This window comes from Paroedura picta, chromosome 7 (genome assembly GCF_049243985.1).
Source record: "Paroedura picta isolate Pp20150507F chromosome 7, Ppicta_v3.0, whole genome shotgun sequence".
Classification (NCBI taxonomy): Eukaryota; Metazoa; Chordata; class Lepidosauria; order Squamata; family Gekkonidae; genus Paroedura; species Paroedura picta.
The window spans coordinates 78,899,785-78,923,248 of NC_135375.1; the positions used below are offsets into that span (position 1 = coordinate 78,899,785).

The 23,464-nt window shown below is 40.0% G+C and overlaps 1 protein-coding gene across 7 annotated transcripts in view; it reads right to left on the reverse strand.

Moving 5' to 3' along the window:
• Positions 1–23,464, reverse strand: part of ZDHHC21 (zDHHC palmitoyltransferase 21) — a 45,555-nt gene that overhangs the window by 14,606 nt on the left and 7,485 nt on the right. For all 7 annotated transcript variants that reach the window (XR_013232600.1, XM_077345081.1, XM_077345083.1 and 4 more), the window contains 4 exons: positions 18,823–18,934; positions 17,937–18,075; positions 13,551–13,667; positions 169–212 (listed from right to left, as the gene is read on the reverse strand). Coding sequence is in view for 6 of the 7 variants with exons in the window: in XM_077345081.1 (XP_077201196.1) it covers positions 169–212; positions 13,551–13,667; positions 17,937–18,075; positions 18,823–18,934 (412 nt within the window). In the remaining variant the exon portion in view is untranslated. The remainder of the gene's footprint in view (positions 1–168; positions 213–13,550; positions 13,668–17,936; positions 18,076–18,822; positions 18,935–23,464) is intronic.

The window sequence follows — 23,464 nt, forward strand, 5'->3', positions numbered from 1 at the left end:
TAAGATGATCCTCATGGTCAACAGAGTGCCAAAAAAACTAGGTAAGCCTAGTTTTTATGGCTTTAGATAGGACAGAATAGCTTGTAGCCATTTTGCTATAAAATTATGCATTCAAAGCTTAGCTTTGAACCATGTCTGCCTTTTCAAAACTCAAGCAGAGATACTCACATTTCTTCACAACAGTTTGCCAATTTTTCTATACTTGTAGTGTCCTGTTATGGAGAAAAGGAAAATTACTCACTATCCCCGTCACTGCTGAACATGAAAAAGCTGTATATAAAAAAATCCCCATACTTGTTCACAGCATACTATTATTGCTGGATACCATTTTAATATTTAGGATTATTTCTAACAATCAAAAACATTGCAACAAAAATCATAAACATGTAGACATCTTTTGCCCAAGCTTGAAAGTTTTTATATTTTATGGTATTAGAACATTCAGCCCACCTCTATTATAGCAGTAATGTCTTTCAGTCTTTTAACTTAAATGATTTAACTATCAAAAGCCTATTTGGTATTAAACATATCGCTAGTTTAGCTGAACACCATGGCTAGATCAAAAAGGAAGCCACTGAATACTCTTTGAAGATAAAATAGTTCTGGCAGTTAAACCTATGAAAACAAGTGTGTGCCTTGCTCACAAGTGAGGCCTGCCAAGCAGATGGGTGAATCTGAATCTGCTTTCATGTAGAAGTGGACTCACAGGACTTATCTTGCGAAAAGAGCAACAGAGCAACCTAAGGAATGTAGCTGGTCAACTGCTGATAACAGCAGAGATCTCACAGCTTGTTTCCTGGGATCCACTAAAAAATAAAAACAGGAATATGTGAAAGGATTCAAATCTGTCTTCTAAAACAGGGGTAGTCAACCGGTGGTTCTCCAGATGTTCATGGACTACAATTCCCATGAGCCCCTGCCAGCAAACGCTGGTTGACCACAGGCTGACTACCCCTGTTCTAAAACATCAGTTCCACACAGTCATCCCATCCATCCTCCACTACTATTCACATTAGGGTTTTAAATCCCCCCATTCCCTTTACCTATTGCTGGGTCCCAAGTGTTTGGCACTTGCAGCTTCTAAGATGGATGATCCCTGGGGAGAAATCCTTATCCCAATGCCAAAAGGGCTGAGATCTACTAATGCCATGATTTTGCCACTCATCTTCTGACATCAGTGTTCCCTTGTTTTCTACAATTAATTACATGTACTAATTGCTGCTTTTATTGATGTTTTAAACTAGCCCAAGCCAGTTATACCTGAGGGACAATGAATAAATCACATGAATAAATGAATATATAGATGTCTGATGAAATCCAATGCAAGGCAGCAAGCATAGACTTTGCATTGAGTTTGCAGCTGGTCCAAAGTACCTGCAAGAAAGTGGCCAAAATGGTATCTTCATCTTTTGCTTCAAGCCACTCAAGAATGACTGTGTTAGTGCAAAATTTACACTACTTTCATCCCTTACAAAAAATGCACTCCAGCTACCGTGTCTACCATCTCCTTGTCCTATGAACAGCCAAGAACAGCCAAAAATGCCTACTCTGTACCTCATACAAAGGTGTCAGGAAAGTTTAGAGGCAACTTTTCTACTGTGCTAACTTTTTTCTGAAATTCTTGTTTGTTTGATTTTCTAGCAGGAGGGAAACATTATTTGAGCAGGCTTGCAATTGTTGAAACCTATACTTTGAAACTTTTTTCTTTCTCTTTGTTACTTATACTGAATCTAAGAGTAGGTGGGTAAAGAATCCTCATAACAAATTTATAAAACTGTATCAAACAATCCAGGGCTAGGATCAAAATTTATATTTTATTTATTTATATTTGTATTTTTATACCGCCCTTCCCTACGGCTCTGGGCGGTTTACATAAAACATTTTTGAACATTCACATAGAACACTATCAAAATCAATATCAAAAATCAATATAACAATAACAACAAAATATCAACTGGAACATTAAAAAATGGCCACAGGAACAAGCACTAGGCCTTTCCCAGGCTTGTTCCAACTGGAAACCTTTCTGTCCACATCCACACACCACTCCAAGCTGCTCCTGAGGATAGGGGAACATTCTGTGGCAGACATGCAATACTGCAATGAAAGATGTGACAGAGGAAACATGTGACATGTCTCTCCCTCCATGTGACACGCCTACCTCCCCATGTATATGCATGTGCCTCCTGCTTATGCGCAGGGTTGTTGGGATGCCTTCCACCAAAATTAGTTTTACTAGATATGTTATTGTGGAACCAATAACATAGCTAGAGGATGGAAAATAAAAAAAGGAATAATATAATTTTTCAACAGAGGAGAAGGGTCCATTGTATAGATGCTTATCCCTGTTACTTTGTGCAGGCAGCCAAAGACAGAAGGCACATATGGACAAGGCCTATGTTACATATAGATCTTACAACAGAACACGGCAGCCCTGGCAACAACTCATGAGTGATTCACAGAGAAATGTTTCACTTTCTGAATCACCAGTAGTATTTCCTGTGGAGTTAAGCTTTCACTAGTAGCCTTGTCTCTAAATATTGACCCAGAATGACCCTGCTTAATTCAGTACATCTGAGGAGATCACAGCTTGAAATGGCATGGCTGAGAAACATCTTCAACAAGTAATAAACACTGCTGGAACAGTAACAAGCAAATCAAATAAGAGTGTGTGTTCTGATTAAATGTATATTGAATAGTTGGCAGAAGTAAGAAGGTTGTTTATCAGGGGATCTACATTAAGTAATGAATTGGATAGCATGCAACTGACAACTGCAATTACGTTTTTGACATGGACTCATATAAATGTTCGAGAAAGCTGACCTTCCAAGATAATGGTTACACTGTCTAGTTGCTTTACTCTGCATCTGACAGCAAAGGAATTGCCAAAGTTGGAAGGAGCAATTTTCTGCAAGGATTAGTGCTCTGTTCATTTTAATATCTTAAGTCAGTGGTCCCCCAACCCACAGGCCGCGGCCCGGTGCTGGGCCGCGAAGGCCTTGGCGCCGGGCTGCGGCTCCTTCTTCCCTCGCCCCCCTGAAGCGAGAAGCTTGCCAGGCCGCGAGCAAATCAGCTGCCAAAGCGGCCGATTAGCTTGCGGCCTGGCAATCTTCTTATTTTGGGAGGGGAGGGAAGAGAAGCTTGCCGAGCCGCAAGTTAATCAGCCGCTTTAGTGGCCGATTTGCTGGGGGCTGGGAGGGGGAGCCGCGGCCGCCGGCATGGCGGCAGCACAAACGCGCATGCGCGGATTGCCGCGCATGCACGTCTGTGCTGGGGCTGCCGCGCGTACGCAGGCCCCAGGGCTGCCCTCTCCCCCCACTACGCCGCAGCGGTCCGCAGTGGGCGAAAGCTTGCGGACCACTGTCTTAAGTGATGTCTTTTGCAGAAGTATCAGCAATAAGCTAAAAGCTTTGAATCCAAGTGAATTAAAATTAAGAGTTCTGGACAGGTAAATGCTTCAACAAGCATGAGCGGGAAAAGTTCAGTGTAGAAAACAACCTATAAATACGCAAAGAAAACATAAAGAATATCCAGTTACACATCAACCAGTTAAGGAATTGTTATTAAGCAGTTCTATTAAGATTGATATTTGCCAGACATCCTCCCTTATAAAACTTTAAGCACATCTGAGCTTGCCTGTCCACATGTCGTGCTCATGAGCATCGCTGCCTCAGGTATTAAAGGTCATAGAAGCTTTAGTGTATACAGGACACTCACTTGAATATTTTAATATGCATAACACAATCCTAGATCGAGATGACATCACTGATAAGGAGAGCACACAGGGCCATTCTGCACAACCGTCAATGTAGCTAATTCTGATTGCTATTGAAAAGCACTGCAATTAATAGCGGCAGGTCTCGGTAACGCACACAGCCATCTTTCTCGGAAAAAAGGCTCTCCCACTAGTGATGTTCTCGTAACGCACAAGTTTCCGGGCTTGCTGGAATCGCAACAAAGGAGGTGATATTATTCCGTGCTTCCTCCCACCCCTGGCCGTCAATCAAACCTAGCAGCCAATGAACTGTTGTGTTCATGCTTCCCTTTAAAAACTGTTTTTAAAAACCCCAAAACACTTGTAGCAACACATATTTGTTCATTTAATGTATCAGAAAGACCTTTTTCACTGGCATAGGAGCTGGCGCTTAATTGTTTACACGCTCTTAAAGTTAAAAAAAAGAATCCGCCCTTCTGGCCGAAATTACAGGCAGTGTCAAACAGGGGGCTGTATTGTGTTTGGAAACTTTACAGATAATTGTTTGTGGAGAGATTTCAGCCGAAGCATTGCTCATTCGTTGCTTTAGCCTGTTTAAGGGGGGGGGGGGAAATGGTGATCGCAACACCGGAAGCTCAGGTGCAAGAGGTTAGGGAGGGACATTCTTGCTACCGCTATATTGAGAACGCACATGTCTTTTTCGGATGTGTTGCAGGTTGTTCTCAAGAGTCTAGCGGGTTTTTTTAGGGGTGCTACAATGAAGCAACTTTTGCAGGAGTGTTGCAGGAGTGTTGCAGATTATGTACGACATCATGCGGAATGTTAAAAAAATAGCATTACACAATGGTAAGACTTCAGCAACACTAATGCTGTGTGGAATGGACCTGACTCTTGAAAACTGATGCCCTGAAAATCATGTTGCAAGAACTACTGGACTCAAATCTTGCTCTTCTATTGTAGACTAACATAGTTACCCAGCTGAAAATATTGCCTGTGTTTGAGAGTTAAAGAACAAATATAAATATATCTAAACCAGCCTTTCTTGATGACCTTGGAAGGATTTCCTGAATTGGTGAGAGTTAATTAATTAACAAATATATATTTTAAAATAATCAGGTGATATGACCATATATGGTCTTGCTGACTCCCCTCTCCCAAAATAGCCAATGATGGGTCTGGAGGGGGTGGGAAGGGGAAAGGGCCCTGGTTGGGCATGTACACAGCTATGCTTCCCAACTATATTCTGCATGATCACACCACTTCTGGGGTTTCTTGAAGTCTGAAAAATGTTTCAGGGATTTCTCAACGGTAAAAAAGTTGAGAAAGATTTATCTAAACTACAGTGATGCCATATGCAGGCCATTTAAAATTGAAGGCTGTTTTGCTCCATGGGCATGTTATATGCATTTTAAATACACAGACAGCAGATTTTAGCAGTGTTCTATATATGTAAGAAACCAAATCACTTCTATTTCATGATCAGGATACAATTTTGGTTGTCAGCTTTATTCATAAAACCATCAATCCTCAAAATCACATTTCCCATTACTTCTAGAGAAAAATTTAAAAGTTGTCAAATCATTCAAAGTTGAATGATCCTTCATCGTTCTGAGGCAAAGTGAGATATAAATCCAATGTGTAAATGCTGGAAATACCTTTATTCAAAAAGATGCTCAGGGGAAAATAGGAGAAAAGACTCCATTAAAGACAAGATGGGTCTTATCATTCCATGTTAAATAATGACAGAGTGCCTATCCAATATGAGAATTCCGCACAAAAATGATATAGGGCACAATTATTTTGTATTTTCATATACACAGGTACAAACAATGACTGTCTTAGAATAACACTGACATCCCAACCCGATTGTGATTGCTGCTTTTCTAAAGCTTAATTACAAGGATTAATATTGCCTTTGATTACATTTCAAGCATGTTTGAAGGGGGGAAACACAAATAAAGCCCTCATTATGAAACTAATCAAAACAGTACTTAATAGATTATCCGATTAAAAATATGATTAAAATATTTTACTTAATTATAACAGGAAAATAAGATACTTATTTGTTGAGATGAAAAGCATTTTAGATTACAAAGGCATCAGCTTGTGAGCCAATGTTTCTATATGAAAATGTTTGTTTTGGAATGTGAGTATGTTTTTTGTAATCAAGTAGCAGCTAACGTATGGTGATCCCATGGGGTTTTCAAGGAAAGACATGTTCAGAGGTGGTTTACCATTGCCTGTCTCTGTATCGTGACCCTGGACTTGGTGGTCTCCCATACAAATACTAACCAAGGCCCAGCCTGCTTAGCTTCTAAGATCTGATGAGATCAGGTTAGACTGGGTTGTCCAGATCAGGCCTATGACAGAGTAGATAATACTGTAATATATTAGGGTTGGGATTTCTTAAATTACACATCTCCATTACAATTATGTTTTATAGAAAACTGATATCCTTCATAATTTCTACTTTAAAGAATGTTATATCGTAGTCACAAAGCATACAAAAGCATTTTAATTATTTTGTATTAATTTTGTCATGTTTGCTGCCTTATGGATCCTGACCTGGTAGAAAGGTAGCATGAAAATGTTTTAAATAAACTAAATAAATACTATTTGTGACATACATTTAACTTTATAATTACACCATGCTACCAAGAAGACTAATAAAGAAAATGGCAATCTATTACTAAAACATTCAGTAAATGCAAGTATGATTAATGAGACTTATAGAAAGAGAGCTTTCTAAAAATCAGTCTATTTGTTGTTAAAATCATCAGCTGCAGCTAGTGGGTTGGTTCCAACCTAAGGTTTCTGCTCATTCAGGGCACTTTTGTCAGAGGAACAGAACATTCTTGCCCTCCGCTCCATGCAGTCCACCAATCTCTCTGAAATGCTGATCTGGGGGATAGGAATGCCTTAGAAACACTGTGACTGGGCTGCCGTGCTGGGCTGCTGCTGGGTCCTTGTGGCTGGGTGGCATGCCCCACCGCTTCTTGAGTACTATGGGGGACAGAATCCCACAACGCATGTGGAGTGCCCCTATGTAGTGTGCATGCATGCAAAACACCAGGGCTGGAAGAGCCCAGCATTTTGCATGGCGGCAGCAGTGGTGGGGAGAGCAGGGGCCATGGGGCCTCACCGCAGCAGCATGCCACTCTCCCACCATTGTTGGGGTGGATGCCCGTTCAGCTTGGTGGCTATGCAAAGCTGACAGGGGCATTTGGTGTCCCTACAGGGACACCATAGGTTGAGGGGGGGGGAGCCGGACCCAAAGCCCCGACTCTTCCATTATGTGCAGGGCCAGACTGGAAGGGCCATGGATGGTGACCGCGGCATCACAGGGAACGTGGAAGTATCTGCGTTTGCTTAATGCAGGCCATCCAGGGCACTGCGTCAGGCCAGGGCTGGGAGGTGGCTAGGATGGTAACACCATCATGCACTATCAGGGATTAGCCCTGCTGCCCTGCCACTGCAACCTTTCTGCCCTGTGCATAATTCATCCATGAGCAGCAAACTGGGAGTCTGCAACAATAAGAGAAAACTGGTGGAAATTACCCCACCATTTCCATTAATGGAAAATGTAGTTTGGACCTAGCCCATTAGCAGCTTGGATCGATTTTTCCATACCCCCAAACTAAACACTGTGGTTTTTCCTTTATAACAATATCATGTCCACATGAAACTCCTCTGTGTGAAGGCTATCTTGTGTGAAGACTATCACAAGAACCTCTTGTGAGCAGAATAAAATGTTACAATACTTGTGTACACTGCAACTGTTGAACTTCTGTTCCTTCAATACAAAATTTGCAAAGTATCTTGCTCTGTGTCTCAAATGTTGAATATTTGCTTCCAATTTAAATAATTTATATTTTGTTTTTATAGTAGATCACAAAGAACTCCAAATGGTTAACCAATGTAGTTTTCATTTTTTAAAAATACAACAAAATGACCAATCTCCAATATTCAAACAAAGGAAGTATAAATCTACATTTACAATAAAACATAAAAGAAATTAAAACATTACACTGTATTAAGAATTAGTGAGAATTTACAAGAGTGGTCAATATAAATAAGGACTTTCAAAATTTGTTGGTTATATATTTATTTTCCTTCACAAAACACTAGAAGAAATAAAGAAATACTCTATTGCCCTACTCAACTGATCATCATCTATGTTCAACAACACCATCACAACATTGTGTAATTTTTAGAAATATAATTAACATAAAATCCTTGTCATATTAATTGAATTAATAATGTCAGCGCAGGCTTAGATAAGGATATTTGAAAGTACCTTGTGACAGGCTGCACTTTTAAAAGCTTATATGTACTGTATAAACTGATAAAGGTCTGTGAAGGGTTAATCCTTCACAGAAACAGAGATCCATGAGAGATGGGCTGTTTCAAGAGATATGATTAACAGGAAATGACTTCTGAACCGATTCTGAGGAGAACAGCGTTTGATTTCAGCTTTACTTGAAAAGACTTGAATACTGACCGTTTCAGAATTCAGCACTACCTGAGAGCAGTTTAAAACAGACAGGAGAACTGGAGGAAGTTGACAAGAAAGATTTCCATTTGGGTCCGAGAAAGGGACTAGAACTTCTAGTGAGAGGAGAATTTCCCTACCCAGTAAAAAATGAAGGGTAAAGAGATCCCTGGTCTGGTCTGATTAGAAACTGCCTTTGGAAACGCTAAAAGTCAGTTTAAGTGTCAACATGAGTACTGGCATTTCAAAAGAGGTTATCTGGGTACTGGAGAGCGTGTACCTGCCTTCTGGAAACCAAAAGAGAGAATACTCAAAGAAAATGTACTGATGTTTTTGGGAAACAAAAGCCTCTCAACATGTATATTTAAGACACTGTGAAAAGCTTAAGAAACTCTCATTAGCCTGAAACATAAGATCTAATCTGTGCATGTATCACTCTTACCTTGTAAATTTCAGCCATCAGCTTCACCTGACTTTTCCCCTCAGTTATACAACATATTTTGTTATTTTTGAATTTCAAAACACCCTGAGTGCCCATTTAAGTTAAATTGGGCTCCTGATAATTCCTGGGCTGAACCAGCAGCTAAAATATCATACTATGACGAATGGGACAGCCAGAGTTCTTCAGCAAAGAAGAAAAGATGTTACTAGGATGGCTCAGTCTGTAAACGGGAAAGAAAAATGGAGGGGAAAATCTTGCCTTGGATGGAGGGAAATGGAATGGGAGGCATCATATACCAATTAAACAAAGGTATAAGAATGTACCAAGAAACATTTCAGCAGATGGAGAAACTCTAATTTCATTGTAAACAGTATGAACATCAAAATATGTCACCAGTGTAATATGTTTTGTCTTTTATTAAGTGACATGTTGGAGACTGAGATAAAATTCTTTAAAAAAAAAAACTTTTAGCTCTGTTAATCATTTGGAAGAACATATGGAAAAATGAAAATGCATCCTGTTTAGAATTTTAAATAAAAAACAACCAAAGGTAATCCTTAAAATTAGGCTTCAGATTAGTCTCTTCAAAGGATGCAGTTTGACTGAAACATCTGGTAGTGTTATGTTGAGAGACAGACTTTTTTTAACTTTGGAAATGAGATTAGTAGATCAGTTTGTTGTAAGTGTCCAAGTAATTTCTAATTATTTTATCTGGGTCACAGTTAATCCGCTTTTACTGGCCTCCCACAATGACATCAGAGGATCATTGCTTAAGTGATTATCCTGTTACCTTCCAGCAGCCACTGGAAAGCTGGATTTTCCATTTGTAGAGAGAAAGAAAAACTAAAGCGCTCCAGACAAGTGTCCAACCAAATAACAACCCCATGCAAAGTTTTGTAACAAAAACTTCTTCTCTCAGAACACTAGCAGTCTTCAAAACTACTGACAAGTCAAACCGCAATCTGAGAGTGATTACATAACCTAGGATTTTAAATACATGTCTGCTATTTATATTAGAAGTATCACTTACTTCAGGCTCAAGGTATATGCTTTCGTGTGCTAATTGCAAGTGTTGCACACAAAAACTCTACCATGAATTTAGCTGATCTTAAACGTGGCACTGTACTCAAACTTTGTTTTGCTGCTTCAGACCAGTATGGATACCCACCTGTATAATACTTCAGATTGTTAGATTAATTGAAAGAAGGTGGAATCACAATGTAATCTTAAACAAAGTTACTCAATTATAAATTCACTGGAGTCCATGGTTTTATATAATAGGCTTCTATTTATCTGTAATTATCAGTTAATAATATGAATGTTATAGTTATTATATGTATGGTTCCATGTATAGTTTCAGTTCTATGTAAACCGCCCTGAGCCTTCAGGGAGGGCGTTATATAAATATGATTAAATAAATAAATGTGTTTTTAATATTGAGATTTTAATTGTAATTCTCCTTGAGCAGAATACTGAAGAGGCAATATATAAATACCCTACATAAATACAAATAGTAAATTATGTTGAATATGTGTCTTTATCTTCTTTTGAAGCACCATTAATACCCTACTTTTTACCCAAATAGGAACCCTCCTCCCACTTTATCTTCCCTGGCTGGCTGAGAGACAATGACTGGCTCAATGACTGGCTCAAAGTCACCCAGTGAGCATCCATGGCACTGCAGGGATTTAAACCCATCAGCTAGATCTTTGTCCAATATTCAAACATTCAATACAGATGAATTCCCTGAAAGTACAGCTCATCTCCAAGAAGTTAGGCTTAAGGGAAAGCTCTTCCCCCTCACATGCATCCCAGTCCCCTGGCCGGACTGGGAAGGTGGGCTTTGACACCTCCCTATTAGTCCCAAAGTCCAAGGTCAGTCCAGTCTTTGGACCAAATTGGACTTGCCCCACCCACTCTTTGCCCACCTAGGCCTTAGCTTTTTATATAATACAGCGAAGCTGTTCAAGATATACTACTTTATCTGGTTGTATTTTGTTGACTGCCTTCTGGGCTCGAACTGGTTTGATTCTTGGTCATATCTGTGTTTTGTAATTAGATGTTTCTTATTTTGAAAATACCTTAGAACAAAAAATGTTGAAATAAAATGAAAGCAAAGCAGCATTTTGTGATAATTTGATCATTTCTGCAAGGTGACTTAGCTATAGGATCCCTCTGCTGCTTGTTGCTATATGGCTATTTCTATAGTTAGGTGATGTCTTGCAAAAAGGAGGAAGAATTTCTGCCCTGTCATTTCCAAAACTCAGATTGCTACCACAGCAAACTTATCCAGACACTTCTGGATAGGAAGCCATACCAAACTGGAGCAGATTGGTCCAAAGAATTACTCAAGGATGAAAAGCCTCGAGTTTCATTCCAAATAGCAAAGCAAGATATCACCACATCCTTTTACCTAAGTTCATTGAACATTTTTGTGCTGTCTAAAAGTTTAAAAGTTTTATCTGCATTCTGGTCTGTGACTGTATAAACTTGTAGTTGTAATGACATCCATATGGTCTGTACTCAAAAAGAGCAAATGAAACCTAGCAAGTGTTAAATTTGTCTTGAGTATAGTATACAGAAATATGGCTCAGAATTTATTCAAAATCTAGGGTCTGACAGGTTCACCTCCCATGAGTCTTCTCCTCCCCCCATACCAAAATCCATGGTCATGCTTATGCAGGTACTAAGTGGGCAGGCACTTCCCTCCAGACCCACCATGCAGCTGCTCACTGGGTCAAGCCAGTCACTGGGCACTGCACCATTGTGATCACTGGGCCAGCAATCACCCACATTTCCTCCTCTAGCCTGTGCTTAGCATACCAGATGTCTGAGCCTCCTTGCCCGAATCTTCAGCCCACCTGGGCTGGGTGAGTTTTCATGGTGGTGTTGTGGGTCAACAGATCACCCAGCAAGCTTTTATGGTGGAGTGGGAAGTTGAGACTGGGTCTTCCAGACTCAAGACTAATTCTGTAACCAGTACACTACACTGGCTCTCTGCATATTTCACTCTCATTCTTATCATCCTCCCCCCTTTCTTATCTCCCTCCCCCCCCCACTGGGGGGGCGCTGCCAGCAGCAGCTGCGCAGTGCCACGCCGAGGGGGAGCCCCAGCCATAGTGGCCGCCAGAGAGCACCAAAGGTGAGCTGGCAGCAGAGTGGCAAGGCAGGCCCCAAGGCAGCAGCCGGGGAGGAGGACAAGGAGGAGCCGTGGCCCGGTACCGAGTGAACCATGGACCAGGACCAGTCCCCAGACTGGAGGTTGGGGACAGCTGCCATAAGCACAAGCAAGTCCCCAAAACAAAAATGAAACAAAAAAGGCCACATAAATGCTAATAAGATGGGGGCAATTATAACAACACATGACCTCTAGGTCCACAGTTCATCATACCATGTTTTAAATGAAACAAATGGACACTGAATTAGGAAAATAACTGTTGAAGAGGGTTATATGAATAGCAAAAGGTATTAGTTTTGTATCCTCTATGCAGATAGGCAACAGCTAATGGTCTTAGGAAGAAGTATTTTATATTGTCTACAATCCAATCCTTTCCATTAGATATGCCAGGGATTGCACAGCTTTACTGCTGAGTCACAGCCTGTTCCTAGTATAATGGACATGATCTCGTTCAGTGTGTGTATAGAACGTGCAGAAGATTAACCACAGATTTATGTTACCATCTGAGAAGATATAAGAGATGTCATTTGAGCATACAGGTGGGAAGTAGGAGAAAACAAAATTTATTGAGCTTATGGAAATTTCTTGTGCACTTCAGTTGTGTCCATGGCATACTGTGTCATGATCAATATGTTTACTATAATTTCATTTTTATATATGCTATTGTATTTGTTTGTTTGGCATGGTAATATAAAATCTACTGAAAATCTACATTCATTGTTATATATAGAGAATATTGACATGAATAAACAAAGATATGTAAAATATTCTCTACATAACAGTGAAGGTCTGTAGATTTTCAGTGGATTTTATGTTGAATCAGGCAGAAATGCACAAACATAATGAGTTCAGACTTCTACAGTGTTGATTCAGGGACATTTCTGAACAAAATACCAAGTGGCACAAGGGCTCTCAGGAAGACGAGAGAAAGTGTATAAGTCCTCCCACCCCCAGGCAGCAGAGCATGCTTCAGATCCAAGTTTTCATTCAAACAGTTCTGATCCAACACAATATCTCCAGACTGCAAGTCATGCATTCTGTTTAATTTCAGTTTTCATAATCTTTTCAGGATATGGTGAAATCTTATATGAATGCATCTTATATCTTCACAAGACTATAAATATTCTGCATTCTTGTTCATTCATCAATTTTAGAGTCAAATTTCCACATAAATACATCTCAATACCATCTTTGCCTCCTTTTAGCCATTATTTCAATACTGTGCTAATTATCATCTTTGTTGTTCCATACTGCTACTTGTTTAATGTCACCCATTGATTATGACAAGATTTCTCCACTTTATGGTTCTTCATATTGCTTCATATTTTACACTCTTAATCATATGTGTGTGTGTGTGTGTATACACACACACACACACACACACACACACACAAAGTGCTTCCAATCACATATTTCTCCACCTCCCATCTTCATTCCTTTCCTTACTCCACCCAAAGGTCCCCATACTCATTGTGCTGCTTCTTTCTTATACTTTTTTGCATGTATAGAGGTCTCCCAATCATGCACTTCTGATGTTACACTAGTTCTGCCACTATGTAAAGTGAGTGTACATCTATGGTTTTCCCTTTCCTCTTCTTCCACTTTTTGATTTTGCCTTTCTTTCAATCTGTGCCTGGCAGAAAATGGTCTAATCCCCACCCCATTACAAAGTATTTAAACAATGCATGCATGAAAAGGTTATTTCAAAGAGTAAAATACTCACATTGAATACACCGATTAACTGAGTATAAAAGAGTCCACTAATTCCAACCAGCATTATTAAACCCATGAAGGTAGATATTCTTATTAGAGCAAGTTCATGTCTAAATACAAAGAGTTCCTATAAACAAAAGGAAATAGAAAAACTTTAGTTTTTTTTTGTGTAAACAAAAATGTAGAAAGGATCTCAAACAGGCAAGTACAATTCCAATAGACAGTTTAGCTCTTGCAGTGCCAATTAAAACAAGATTTATATATCTATATCTATATTTGGTAGGTACTTTTTATTTCTATGTAACCTTCCCCCCCCCCCCCGACTCCTGTTTATTTTTAGGGCAACAGTCTTAATGGTTATCCTTTCAGAATTAGAGTCTCTAGATTGCAAAGGATGATTTTGAAATAAATCCAGTTCTTCCTGTCTTGTTTTGTCCTTCTCTTGTACAGAGAGAACTTTTGCATAGATGAACTTTTCATCACATGAAGACCATCACCAAAGTAGGAGAAATATTTCATGTTTGTCAACAATTCAGGAAGGCCATTCAAACAAGGATGAGCATGTATGAAACTTGTCCCCATGACTTAACAAAAAGCAGTATCACCTACTTCCCAGATGTAACCCATGGGAGAATAAGCACCAGCACCTTCTTAGGCAGACAGGCAATCATGCTTATCACATGGTCTCAACACTGGTTGTCCTTTTATCCCACACAGTTTTCTGAGACTGATTCTGAATAATTCATGGAGCTATACACTAGAGCTGCCAGTGAATTTAAAATATGGAATCATTGTATGCTGAAGTATTGTACTTTTAAACTAGCGATCCCCAACCTGTGGGCTGCAGACCACATGTGGTCCATCAACTAACTGGAGGTGGGCAGCGAAGGACGCCTTCTTCTTCCCCCCCAGCCCTTTACTTCATCCCCCCCCCGGCCCTTTACAACACACTTCGGGTGTCATTGTCTCCCATCACTCCCAGATGGGACTATCTCGTTGAAGAGAAACAAGCTCAGGGTTCCCATTCATTTGTCATTGTCATGAGTTAAAATTTCCATGAAAATAAAATGTTCCTTATGTTCATTGTTGTGGCGTGTCTGTATCTTATTTTGAAGGTATGTTTAAACATTACCATAGCGATCAGAGAGCGTTAGGGCAGTGGTTGAAAGTAGAGGAGTAAACTACCCCCCCCCCACCGGGCCTCAGTAAAATTGTCAAGCGTTGAGTGGTCCCTGGTGATAAAAAGGTTGGGGATCACTGTTTTAAACAATCAAACTCTCTCACTGCCTCCTAAAAACCTTAAAGCAGGGGTAGTCAAACTGCGGCCCTCCAGATGTTCGCTGGCAGGGGCTCATGGGAACTGTACATCTGGACGGCCGCAGTTTGACTACCCCTGTTTTAAAGGAAACCTGTACTATCTGCCACTCTGAATTGTTTACACAAAAAAAACCTAATCAAAACAATCTATTTTTCAGGCACTGTAACCGAAGTGAGGCTGAGGTACTCTGTTGCTTATGGATATGAAATAAGTAATGCTTTTGGTAGAGGTCAGCAAATAAAATTTATAATATCTTAATGACTTTACTCAGTTTCCAGGGAACTCTCAAAGTAATACTGCTCCTCCTACTGGACAAACAGACAAAATACTTTCAATCAAACAAACAAGGGAATATAGCTCAAGATCATAACTTTTTAATAGTCTGCTTTCAAAGGGCATCCATGTGACTATTCCTGATGGGGTTTTTCAAGTAATTACCCATTTCACTTAAACAGAATCTTATTTTCCAAAAAAGATAGCAGAAGTCTTTATAATAGACCAGTTATGAACATAATCCAATATAGAACATCGAGTGGATGTGGACTTAAAAAAAATCAAGATAGATTTTTAAAATTAATTTTTAATTGGGCTTTTAAAAATTACACCTTTATATAAAACCATATTAAATGCAGAGACAATCTTAGTCTAGCTATGGAATGTGTTTATATTTATATTCTAAAATAGATATGCAAATATCTGCACATATCAAAATAAATTAATGTTTCTTCATTTTTGTTTCAAAGCCTAACTCAAGGTACGGTGGCAGCCAGCAAAGGCATGGAGTAGTAATGGCAGTTTCACCAGCGCATATTCTCACAGTGTTGTTAGTACCACAGAGAAGTTAGCCTGGCATTGCATGCAGGAAATGCAATGTGAATATTTAAGATCAAGACATTAAAAAACAAAAAATGGCAAAATATAGCAACAGTGTGAAATGTCAAATGAACTGAGCTTCAGTCCCGAGTTTCTATAACACAATTTCTGACTAAAACTTTAAAGGATTTTGTTTTCTGTTTCTATTCTTCATTGCTAAAGGGCAGAATGAGTGATTGTGTGGCACACACTTAAGGGATATCAAATCCTTAGCAAAACAGTCAGAAATCACACAAATGGTTCTCTGATGTCATCTCTGAAGCTTTAATTCTGGCTGAATTCCCAAGCAAATTTAATTTAATTTTATATTTTCTAAGCCTACTACCAATTCTGCAGATGAATTTTTTTTAAAGAATGTGACTATGAAATCATCTGAATCAAATCATTAGCAAAATGCAAACAGCACTGAACGCCAACGCCCTAATTTCTGAAATGCCTTATCAGAAAAAGAATTTTAAGTCCGTCATCTCGGCCCTTTAATCAACATATAATAAAATCTGGCATTACATGCTTCTGTCTCTCAATAATAATCCAAATGTAATGTCTAGATGAATCATTTCAACATTCAGATAAAAATAATTACATAGTTGTTTATTATTGCATACCAAGAACATTGTGGATCAAAGGAAGGTATTTTTATCAAGTTCCTGCATAAATGTTTTACGAAAAAGCATTCTATATGTAACCTCATTGAAAAATATTTTTAATACAACTTTCATTCCAACAAACTAAGAAACAGTCCTGAAGGAAAAGGGGTTGGGAGGAAGACTGCTGCCAGCTACCACATCTCATCTGTGCTTCTGTTTACTCCTCCTGTCTCAGGTATATATCTCAGGTGTTGCCAGGAAGCATACATCAAATGATAAGAGTCAAAAGGGCAGCTGGTCTGTTCGCTTCTGACCCAGCCCAAATATACATTTTACACTGTAGGGTTTTTTTTCTTTATATTTAAATTGTATGTCTTTATTGCAAACTGTACTTTAATTTGTTATAAGCTGCTTTGAGAGGCAAAAGTAGCCAATAAATATAATCAAAAAACTAATTTACCAAGCCTGATTATACTGCCTACTTCACCTGACTCCTCTGGCCATCTTCAGAGGACCTGGGTTTGGTGATCCTACCACCCAAGACTAAATAGGTGGCAACTCCAGAAAGGGTCTTCTCAGATATGGTGCCAAAACTCTAGTACTCACTCTCCAGGTGAGTGATCTGTCTCCCTCCGACTTTGATCCAACAAGGACTTTTTTGTTTTACTTGATGTGACCACACTAACTCTCTTGGATCACCCTCCCTGTTTGTGGGTCTCTGTGTTTGTTTTATTTGTTTTGAATAGTTTTTATATTTTGGTCTGTACTGTAAGCATTGTTTAGACTGTCTGCTCCATTGGGGACCCTAAGTTGGATGGAAAAGCAGCAAAAAATGTTTTAAATAAATAAATATAAGAGGCATAGAATAGGCAGCATATCAGACAGCAGGTAGTGATTCACATTCCAGAATGCTCTCCATATGCAAAATAGAAAACCACTAAATCATGCAAAGAGAGGAAACAGAATCATTTCCTCAGATATGCTGGTTCTCTATTTGCAGAGAAGTTTTAAGCAAAAGTTCATTCACAACTTGAATCCACCACCTGAAGTCTGGTGCAATTTATCCCACTATTTCAGCACTGTATCACCTCATTCTCCACTATGCGTAAAGCATATCATAATTCACATTCCTATCAGTATTTATGTTTGACATAGTCATATTCAAAATGATCAAAACTTCAAATATTTGGAATACTCTTATTAAGTCTCTTTTTTTCTTTGTTTAATAATTTATCATCCCTGGTGTGAACATGTAAGTCTGTTGAGTTTAGATTACTAAAACATCAGTGCCACAACTGTATACCTGTAACCACTACAGGAGGTGATGTTGCAATGAGACTATTACTGAATACTGCTGAATTTGAAATTTTCTTATATAGTTGATTTTGTAGCAACTTCATTACAATTTGGTCATTTTTCTTTTTCTAGGAGCAAAATGTTCACTCTTACTAATTTGCCAACTTCTTCTTTACTATGTCATTGGAAGCCTTTAAAAAATCACCTCTATACTAGGATTCGACAGGCAAAAAACGTGCTTCAAGTATCATTGTTAAAATGCATTGTAATACAGTGAAAATTATCAGCATTTACACTGTCTTTGGAAGTAGAAAATTCTTACCCAATTAAGTTTTTTTAGCGGTTCAAGGTAGTAACAGTGGCAGAAATCAAGTAGTAGCGTATAGGAACTGAGGAGTTGTGTGTAGAAGCACAATTGCAAAAACAGCCAGTGATTGTCTTCGCCAACACAGTTATTAATCCTGCAGAAAATGGTATAAACACATGCAATGGCAACAATGGTTTCTAGACTGTAAACATGAACTATTACATCTCATAAAAGGTGAAAGGGACAGGGCAAAAGAAAGAACTTTCAGCAGTGTTCTCCTCCACCTTCTTCCACCTTGTTTATCATTACTGGTAGAGACTGTAGGCAGCATAGTTACCCCAAATAAACCCCTGCCCATGTACATTTATATTTTATACTACTGAAATCCCCCCTGAGTTTTAGAAGAGAGGGCGAATGTAAATTCCAAAATAAATAAGTAAATACATGGAGGAATGCTTTCTCTTGTACATATAAATAATGGCAAATTTTGACATTGACACATAAATAACTTTCTATAGTTCTCCATCTAACATGATTTCTTGCTACAAGAGAGGGAAAAGATTCTGTACTATATTAGGTTTCTCTTTTGTAATCAAAACCTATATATACTTTGCGGCCTACTAGATACATAGGGAAGAAGGTTGCCCTCCTAAAATAAAGGCAACATATGAGCACTTACAAATATATCTCTAAATCTGACCAAACTGTGCTCTTACACAGATCATATAAAAAACCAGACTTAAAATCCAAAAACCTAAAGTCACCAATTTAGTTCCTGATCTTCTTATAACAATAAATATGCTATGTAAATTCTAGAAAAGCACAATGAACCAGACAGTAATTAATTTAGAAAGAAACATTTACTTCTGCTTCTTTGACTAGTATGGAAAGGTTATCTTACCACGGACAATGATGATCCATTTTCCGAACACAGTGTCCACAACGACTGCAGTGATGGGAACGTTTTGGTCTCATCATATTACATTTATTACATAACTCCCAAAACTCTCTTTCTAAAAAGAGCAAATGCAAATGATATTAATAATGCATTTGCAGAACTGCCATTAAGTTTGCTTTCCTACAGGAATACAAAGAATCTACCAAGATGTCCTCCAAGCAAACAGTCATAATAATACCATACCATGCAATTTAGTATATGTTAATCCTTGTTGACAGAAGATATACTAAACAGATATATATTTCATTTGACCAGGTTAGTTTAAGAATAGTTTCACAGAAATCTTTGTCATACGAAATACAAAGGCTATATAAATGGACAAAATATTCTGCATTGCTGCATGTTGACTATTCATTTGCTTACATATTTCAGGATGTATTGACTTAATTGGTTTTAGGAGGTGGGAGAATGTTTTTCTCAATGATACAAGCTCTGAAGCTTCCTTGTATTGTAGCAGCAGAGAGAGAACTGTGGAAGACAGGTGTGCCCTTCCACCTCAAGAGACCCGGAGATAGAAAATACCACAGAGGAGAGAAGAAGGGCCTTGCACTCTCATGACCAATGGAAACTTCAGCTCACCTGCACATTCACAGTTCTCACATGGAAACGCAGAAGAAACCAGGGCTGAATCTGCACAGAGCTTTTATTCCAATCCCAGGTCGATTCAATCCCTGTCCTCTACACTGAATGTGATTTCCATTATGATTTTGGGCAATTTATTATTATTATTATTATTATTATTATATTTATATTTATACCCCGCCTCCCCCCGAAGGCTCGAGGCGGCTTACATAAACCCGTCCCCTAAAACCATAAAATGACAATAAAAACCAATGATTTACAATAATTGTAACAGCGATGGCGTAGCCTACTCATTTGCTCTCCGCATCCTCATCTACGGTGGGGGGTGACGCTCTCTACCACCGGTTTGTGAGGGGGGGGCTGATCTTCTTTCCGCCCGGCCTCAGTTATAAGCCTGGCGGAAGAGCTCCGTCTTACAGGCCCTGCGGAATGCTGGTAATTCCCGCAGGGCCCTCAGCTCTTCCGGGAGCTCATTCCACCAGGTTGGGGCCAGGACCGAAAAGGCCCTGGCCCTAGTCGAGGCCAGGCGGGCTTCCTTGGGGCCGGGAACGACCAGTAGGTTAGCCCCCGCAGAGCGTAAAGCCCTGCGGGGGATATAGGGCAAAAGGCGGTCCCTCATATATGCTGGGCCTAGACCACGGATGGCCTTGAAGGTCAAAACCAAAACCTTGAACCTGATCCGGAAGGCAACCGGTAACCAATGCAGCTGCCTCAGAACTGGCTGGATGTGAGCCCTCCATGGTGTAGCTGTGAGGACTCTAGCAGCCGCATTTTGGACGAGTTGCAGTTTCCGGATCAAGCCCAGAGGCAGGCCGGTGTAGAGCGAGTTACAGAAATCTAGTCTAGAGGTGACCGTCGCATGGGTCACTGTGGCCAGGTGTTCAGAGGACAGATAGGGCGCTAGTAGCCGAGCCTGGCGAAGATGGAAAAATGCCCGGCTAGCTACCTGTTTAACCTGTGCCTCGAGTGTTAGTGAGGCATCGATGGTCACCCCTAAATTCCTGGCCTGAGATGCGATATTAAGTTGCGTCCCGGCCAGAAAGGGTAAGCGCGCTTCCTGATCTGCCCCCCTACGGCCCAACCACAGAACCTCCGTCTTGGAGGGGTTGAGTTTCAGGCGACTCTGCTCGAGCCATCCAGCTACGGCTTCCAAACATCTGGCAAATGGATCTGGGGGGGAGTCCGGGTGGCCATCCATGAGGAGAAAGAGCTGGGTGTCATCAGCGTACTGGTGGCAACCCAGCCCATAGCTCCGTACCAGTTGAGCCAGAGGGTGCATAAAGATGTTAAATAATGTAGGAGAGAGCACCGAGCCCTGTGGGACCCCACAAGGGAGCCGGTAAGGGCCCGATACTTCCTCTCCCACGGCTACCCTCTGTGTCCGGTTTTGGAGGAAGGAGCGTATCCAGCGTAACGCTGTACCCCTTATCCCCGTACCGGCAAGGCGGCTCGCTAGCAGCTCGTGATCGACCACGTCAAACGCGGCCGACAGATCTAAAAGAACTAGCACAGCAGAGCCACCTCGGTCAAGCTGGCGACGAAGGTCATCCAACAAGGAGACCAACACAGTCTCCACCCCATGACCAGGGCGGAAGCCAGACTGGTATGGATCGAGTGCCGAAGTGTTTCATCTGCCACAAGCATTAAATGTTTCATCTGCCACAAGCATGAATGACCCTACCTTCCCCCTCCCCCGTGATATCCTAGAGTGGATATAACCCTGGATATTTGAAAAATCAGCATCAGTAAGCGTACATCTGTCTGCTTTCACCGAAATAACTTGCTGCTGAGCCTCCCATGCTGTAGAAAAGCCCTGATTGGCCAGGGCATCAGTTCCTGGTTCGCAGGTTGCAACGCTTCCCCTTCTCTAGGCAGAAGCTCCAGAATCCCTAACTTCTCTCAGCAGAGATTTTCCTCTTGGATTTATTCCCCCTCCAATCCTCCCCCCCTGCCCCATTCAAGAAAAGGAAGTAAAAGATTCCTGCTGTGCTTGGCTCCCCCCCCCCTTCTGAGCTTTCCTAATCACATGCAGAATACTTTCTGTTAAAATGGGAAGGGAGGGCTAGAGGAAGACCCGAGTTCAAATCGATCTGAATTCAGCAGGATCCACAATGGTATAAACAAAGGAAGTGCAGAATCAGCCCAGGTTGATAAATTTAAGGTTTCTTTGGGGGAACAAGTTTATACCACTTTTTATATTTGGATCCTCAATATTTATAGTTAAATTATGAAGACATATTCTTGATTACTATTAGGCAATGGTATCAAACAAGACTAAATTATCATAGACCACTTTGTACCAGTAATCAAGATTTCTTTTCATAGGAACACTGAAAAACTGGACCACATGGCTTGATCCAAATAATGCATTTATTGCAATACTAATAATCTCTTGATTGTTTTGTAAGGTATATCAAACTCTCCCTGAATTGTTAGTTGTTGTTTTTTTAGAAAATGCAGAAACTACAAATTCACAAAACATAAGGTTAATTTCTGGGAATATATGCCATAATTTTATTTTCTTAAATGGGGATGTCAAAACTAACAGATAAAATCTGATCTGCTTTGAAAGCTGCAAAGATGGACCTTAACATGAGAAAATGCTTCTCAGAGTAAACAAGTCATATATAATTTATTTTGTAGAACAATTATATAAATTATATAATACAGTATTGAATTTGCCTGTATAGAATTAATTTTAAACCTCCTGCTGGGATCTGCCATGTTTCTCATCTTGCTGAAAAATGGCATCATTTGCACACTGACAGTATGGAAACCCAATATTCAAGATCATTAAACTAGTAATAATGCCAGATGGAAACTGATTTTCAATCTGTTCCCATAAAGCCAATGTCACAAAGGTGTTACTCTTTTAATAAGAGAGTTACCATTAACAGAAGGCTCAGAAACACTTAAAGCAAGTTTTCTAACGTGATTTAAAATAGACGGCAAACCCATCTGACCATACCAATGTGCATAGTACCAACAGATGCAACCATTTCCAATCAAATTTAATCTACATTCGAATGAAACCAAAATAATATCTATTCAATTAAACATCTTTCACTTTATTTTTCAATTAAGTTTGTGAACTACCTGAAGCTCTTAATTTTAACAAAATCAGCAGGCTGTACTAGATGGGAAAGGATTTCAAGGAAATACACATAAGTTTCTCTGAACCAAAAAGTCTTATCTGGGGTGGGGGGGAGGCACTTTCTTTTAGAGGCTGCTGGTATCCACAAGAACACATCCCGTAATCATCCCCTAACTTATGGGAATATGTATGGAGAAAGGTGCTTCCATAGCCAATGATCTTCAAGAGATGGTTTGGGAGCCTCATGAGAGTCTGTGCCAGGACCTCTGCACAATTTTCACTCTTTGTTTTCCTTTTGGCCCCAATGTTAATGCTGTTTGTTCACATGATGTAAGCAGCAGAATGGTGAGCTCAGGTCATTCAGTAGAGGAGAGCATTATTCCATGGCTCTGGCACTCTGCAGTCCTCACTACAGTACATTTCATAATGACCACTTGCTTTTCCTGTTTTCGCTGCACAGTCCTGGCCTGGCCATCAGTAAAGTCATAACTCTGGCCCTCCTTCTTCTTACATCCTAGACTTGGGGCACATAGAGTTGATAAAGTCAAAAACAGCACCTTGAAGTTAGCATGGAAACCAGAACTCATTAAGGAGAGGAATCACATGCAGACTGCTGGTATCATATGACAAAACTTGTGCTGCTACATCCGGATCAGCTGCAGTTTCCAGATTTCCACTAAAGACTATAGAAGGAGTCTCTGAGGCTAACTCCTATTGCCCAATGGGAGTAAGGTCTGAAAGAGGGAACAGAAAGCTGGTCTGTTGCATTTTGTTTTCTCCACACAAAAAGTTTCTCTATTGAGAAATGTCCTAAGTAGCTTGAGCTGTGAGTGAGCTATTTGTCAGTCTATGGAACTTGGTGGGGTCCTGGTCAATGACAGAAAAAGGGGCTAAGATCCAGCAGACTCA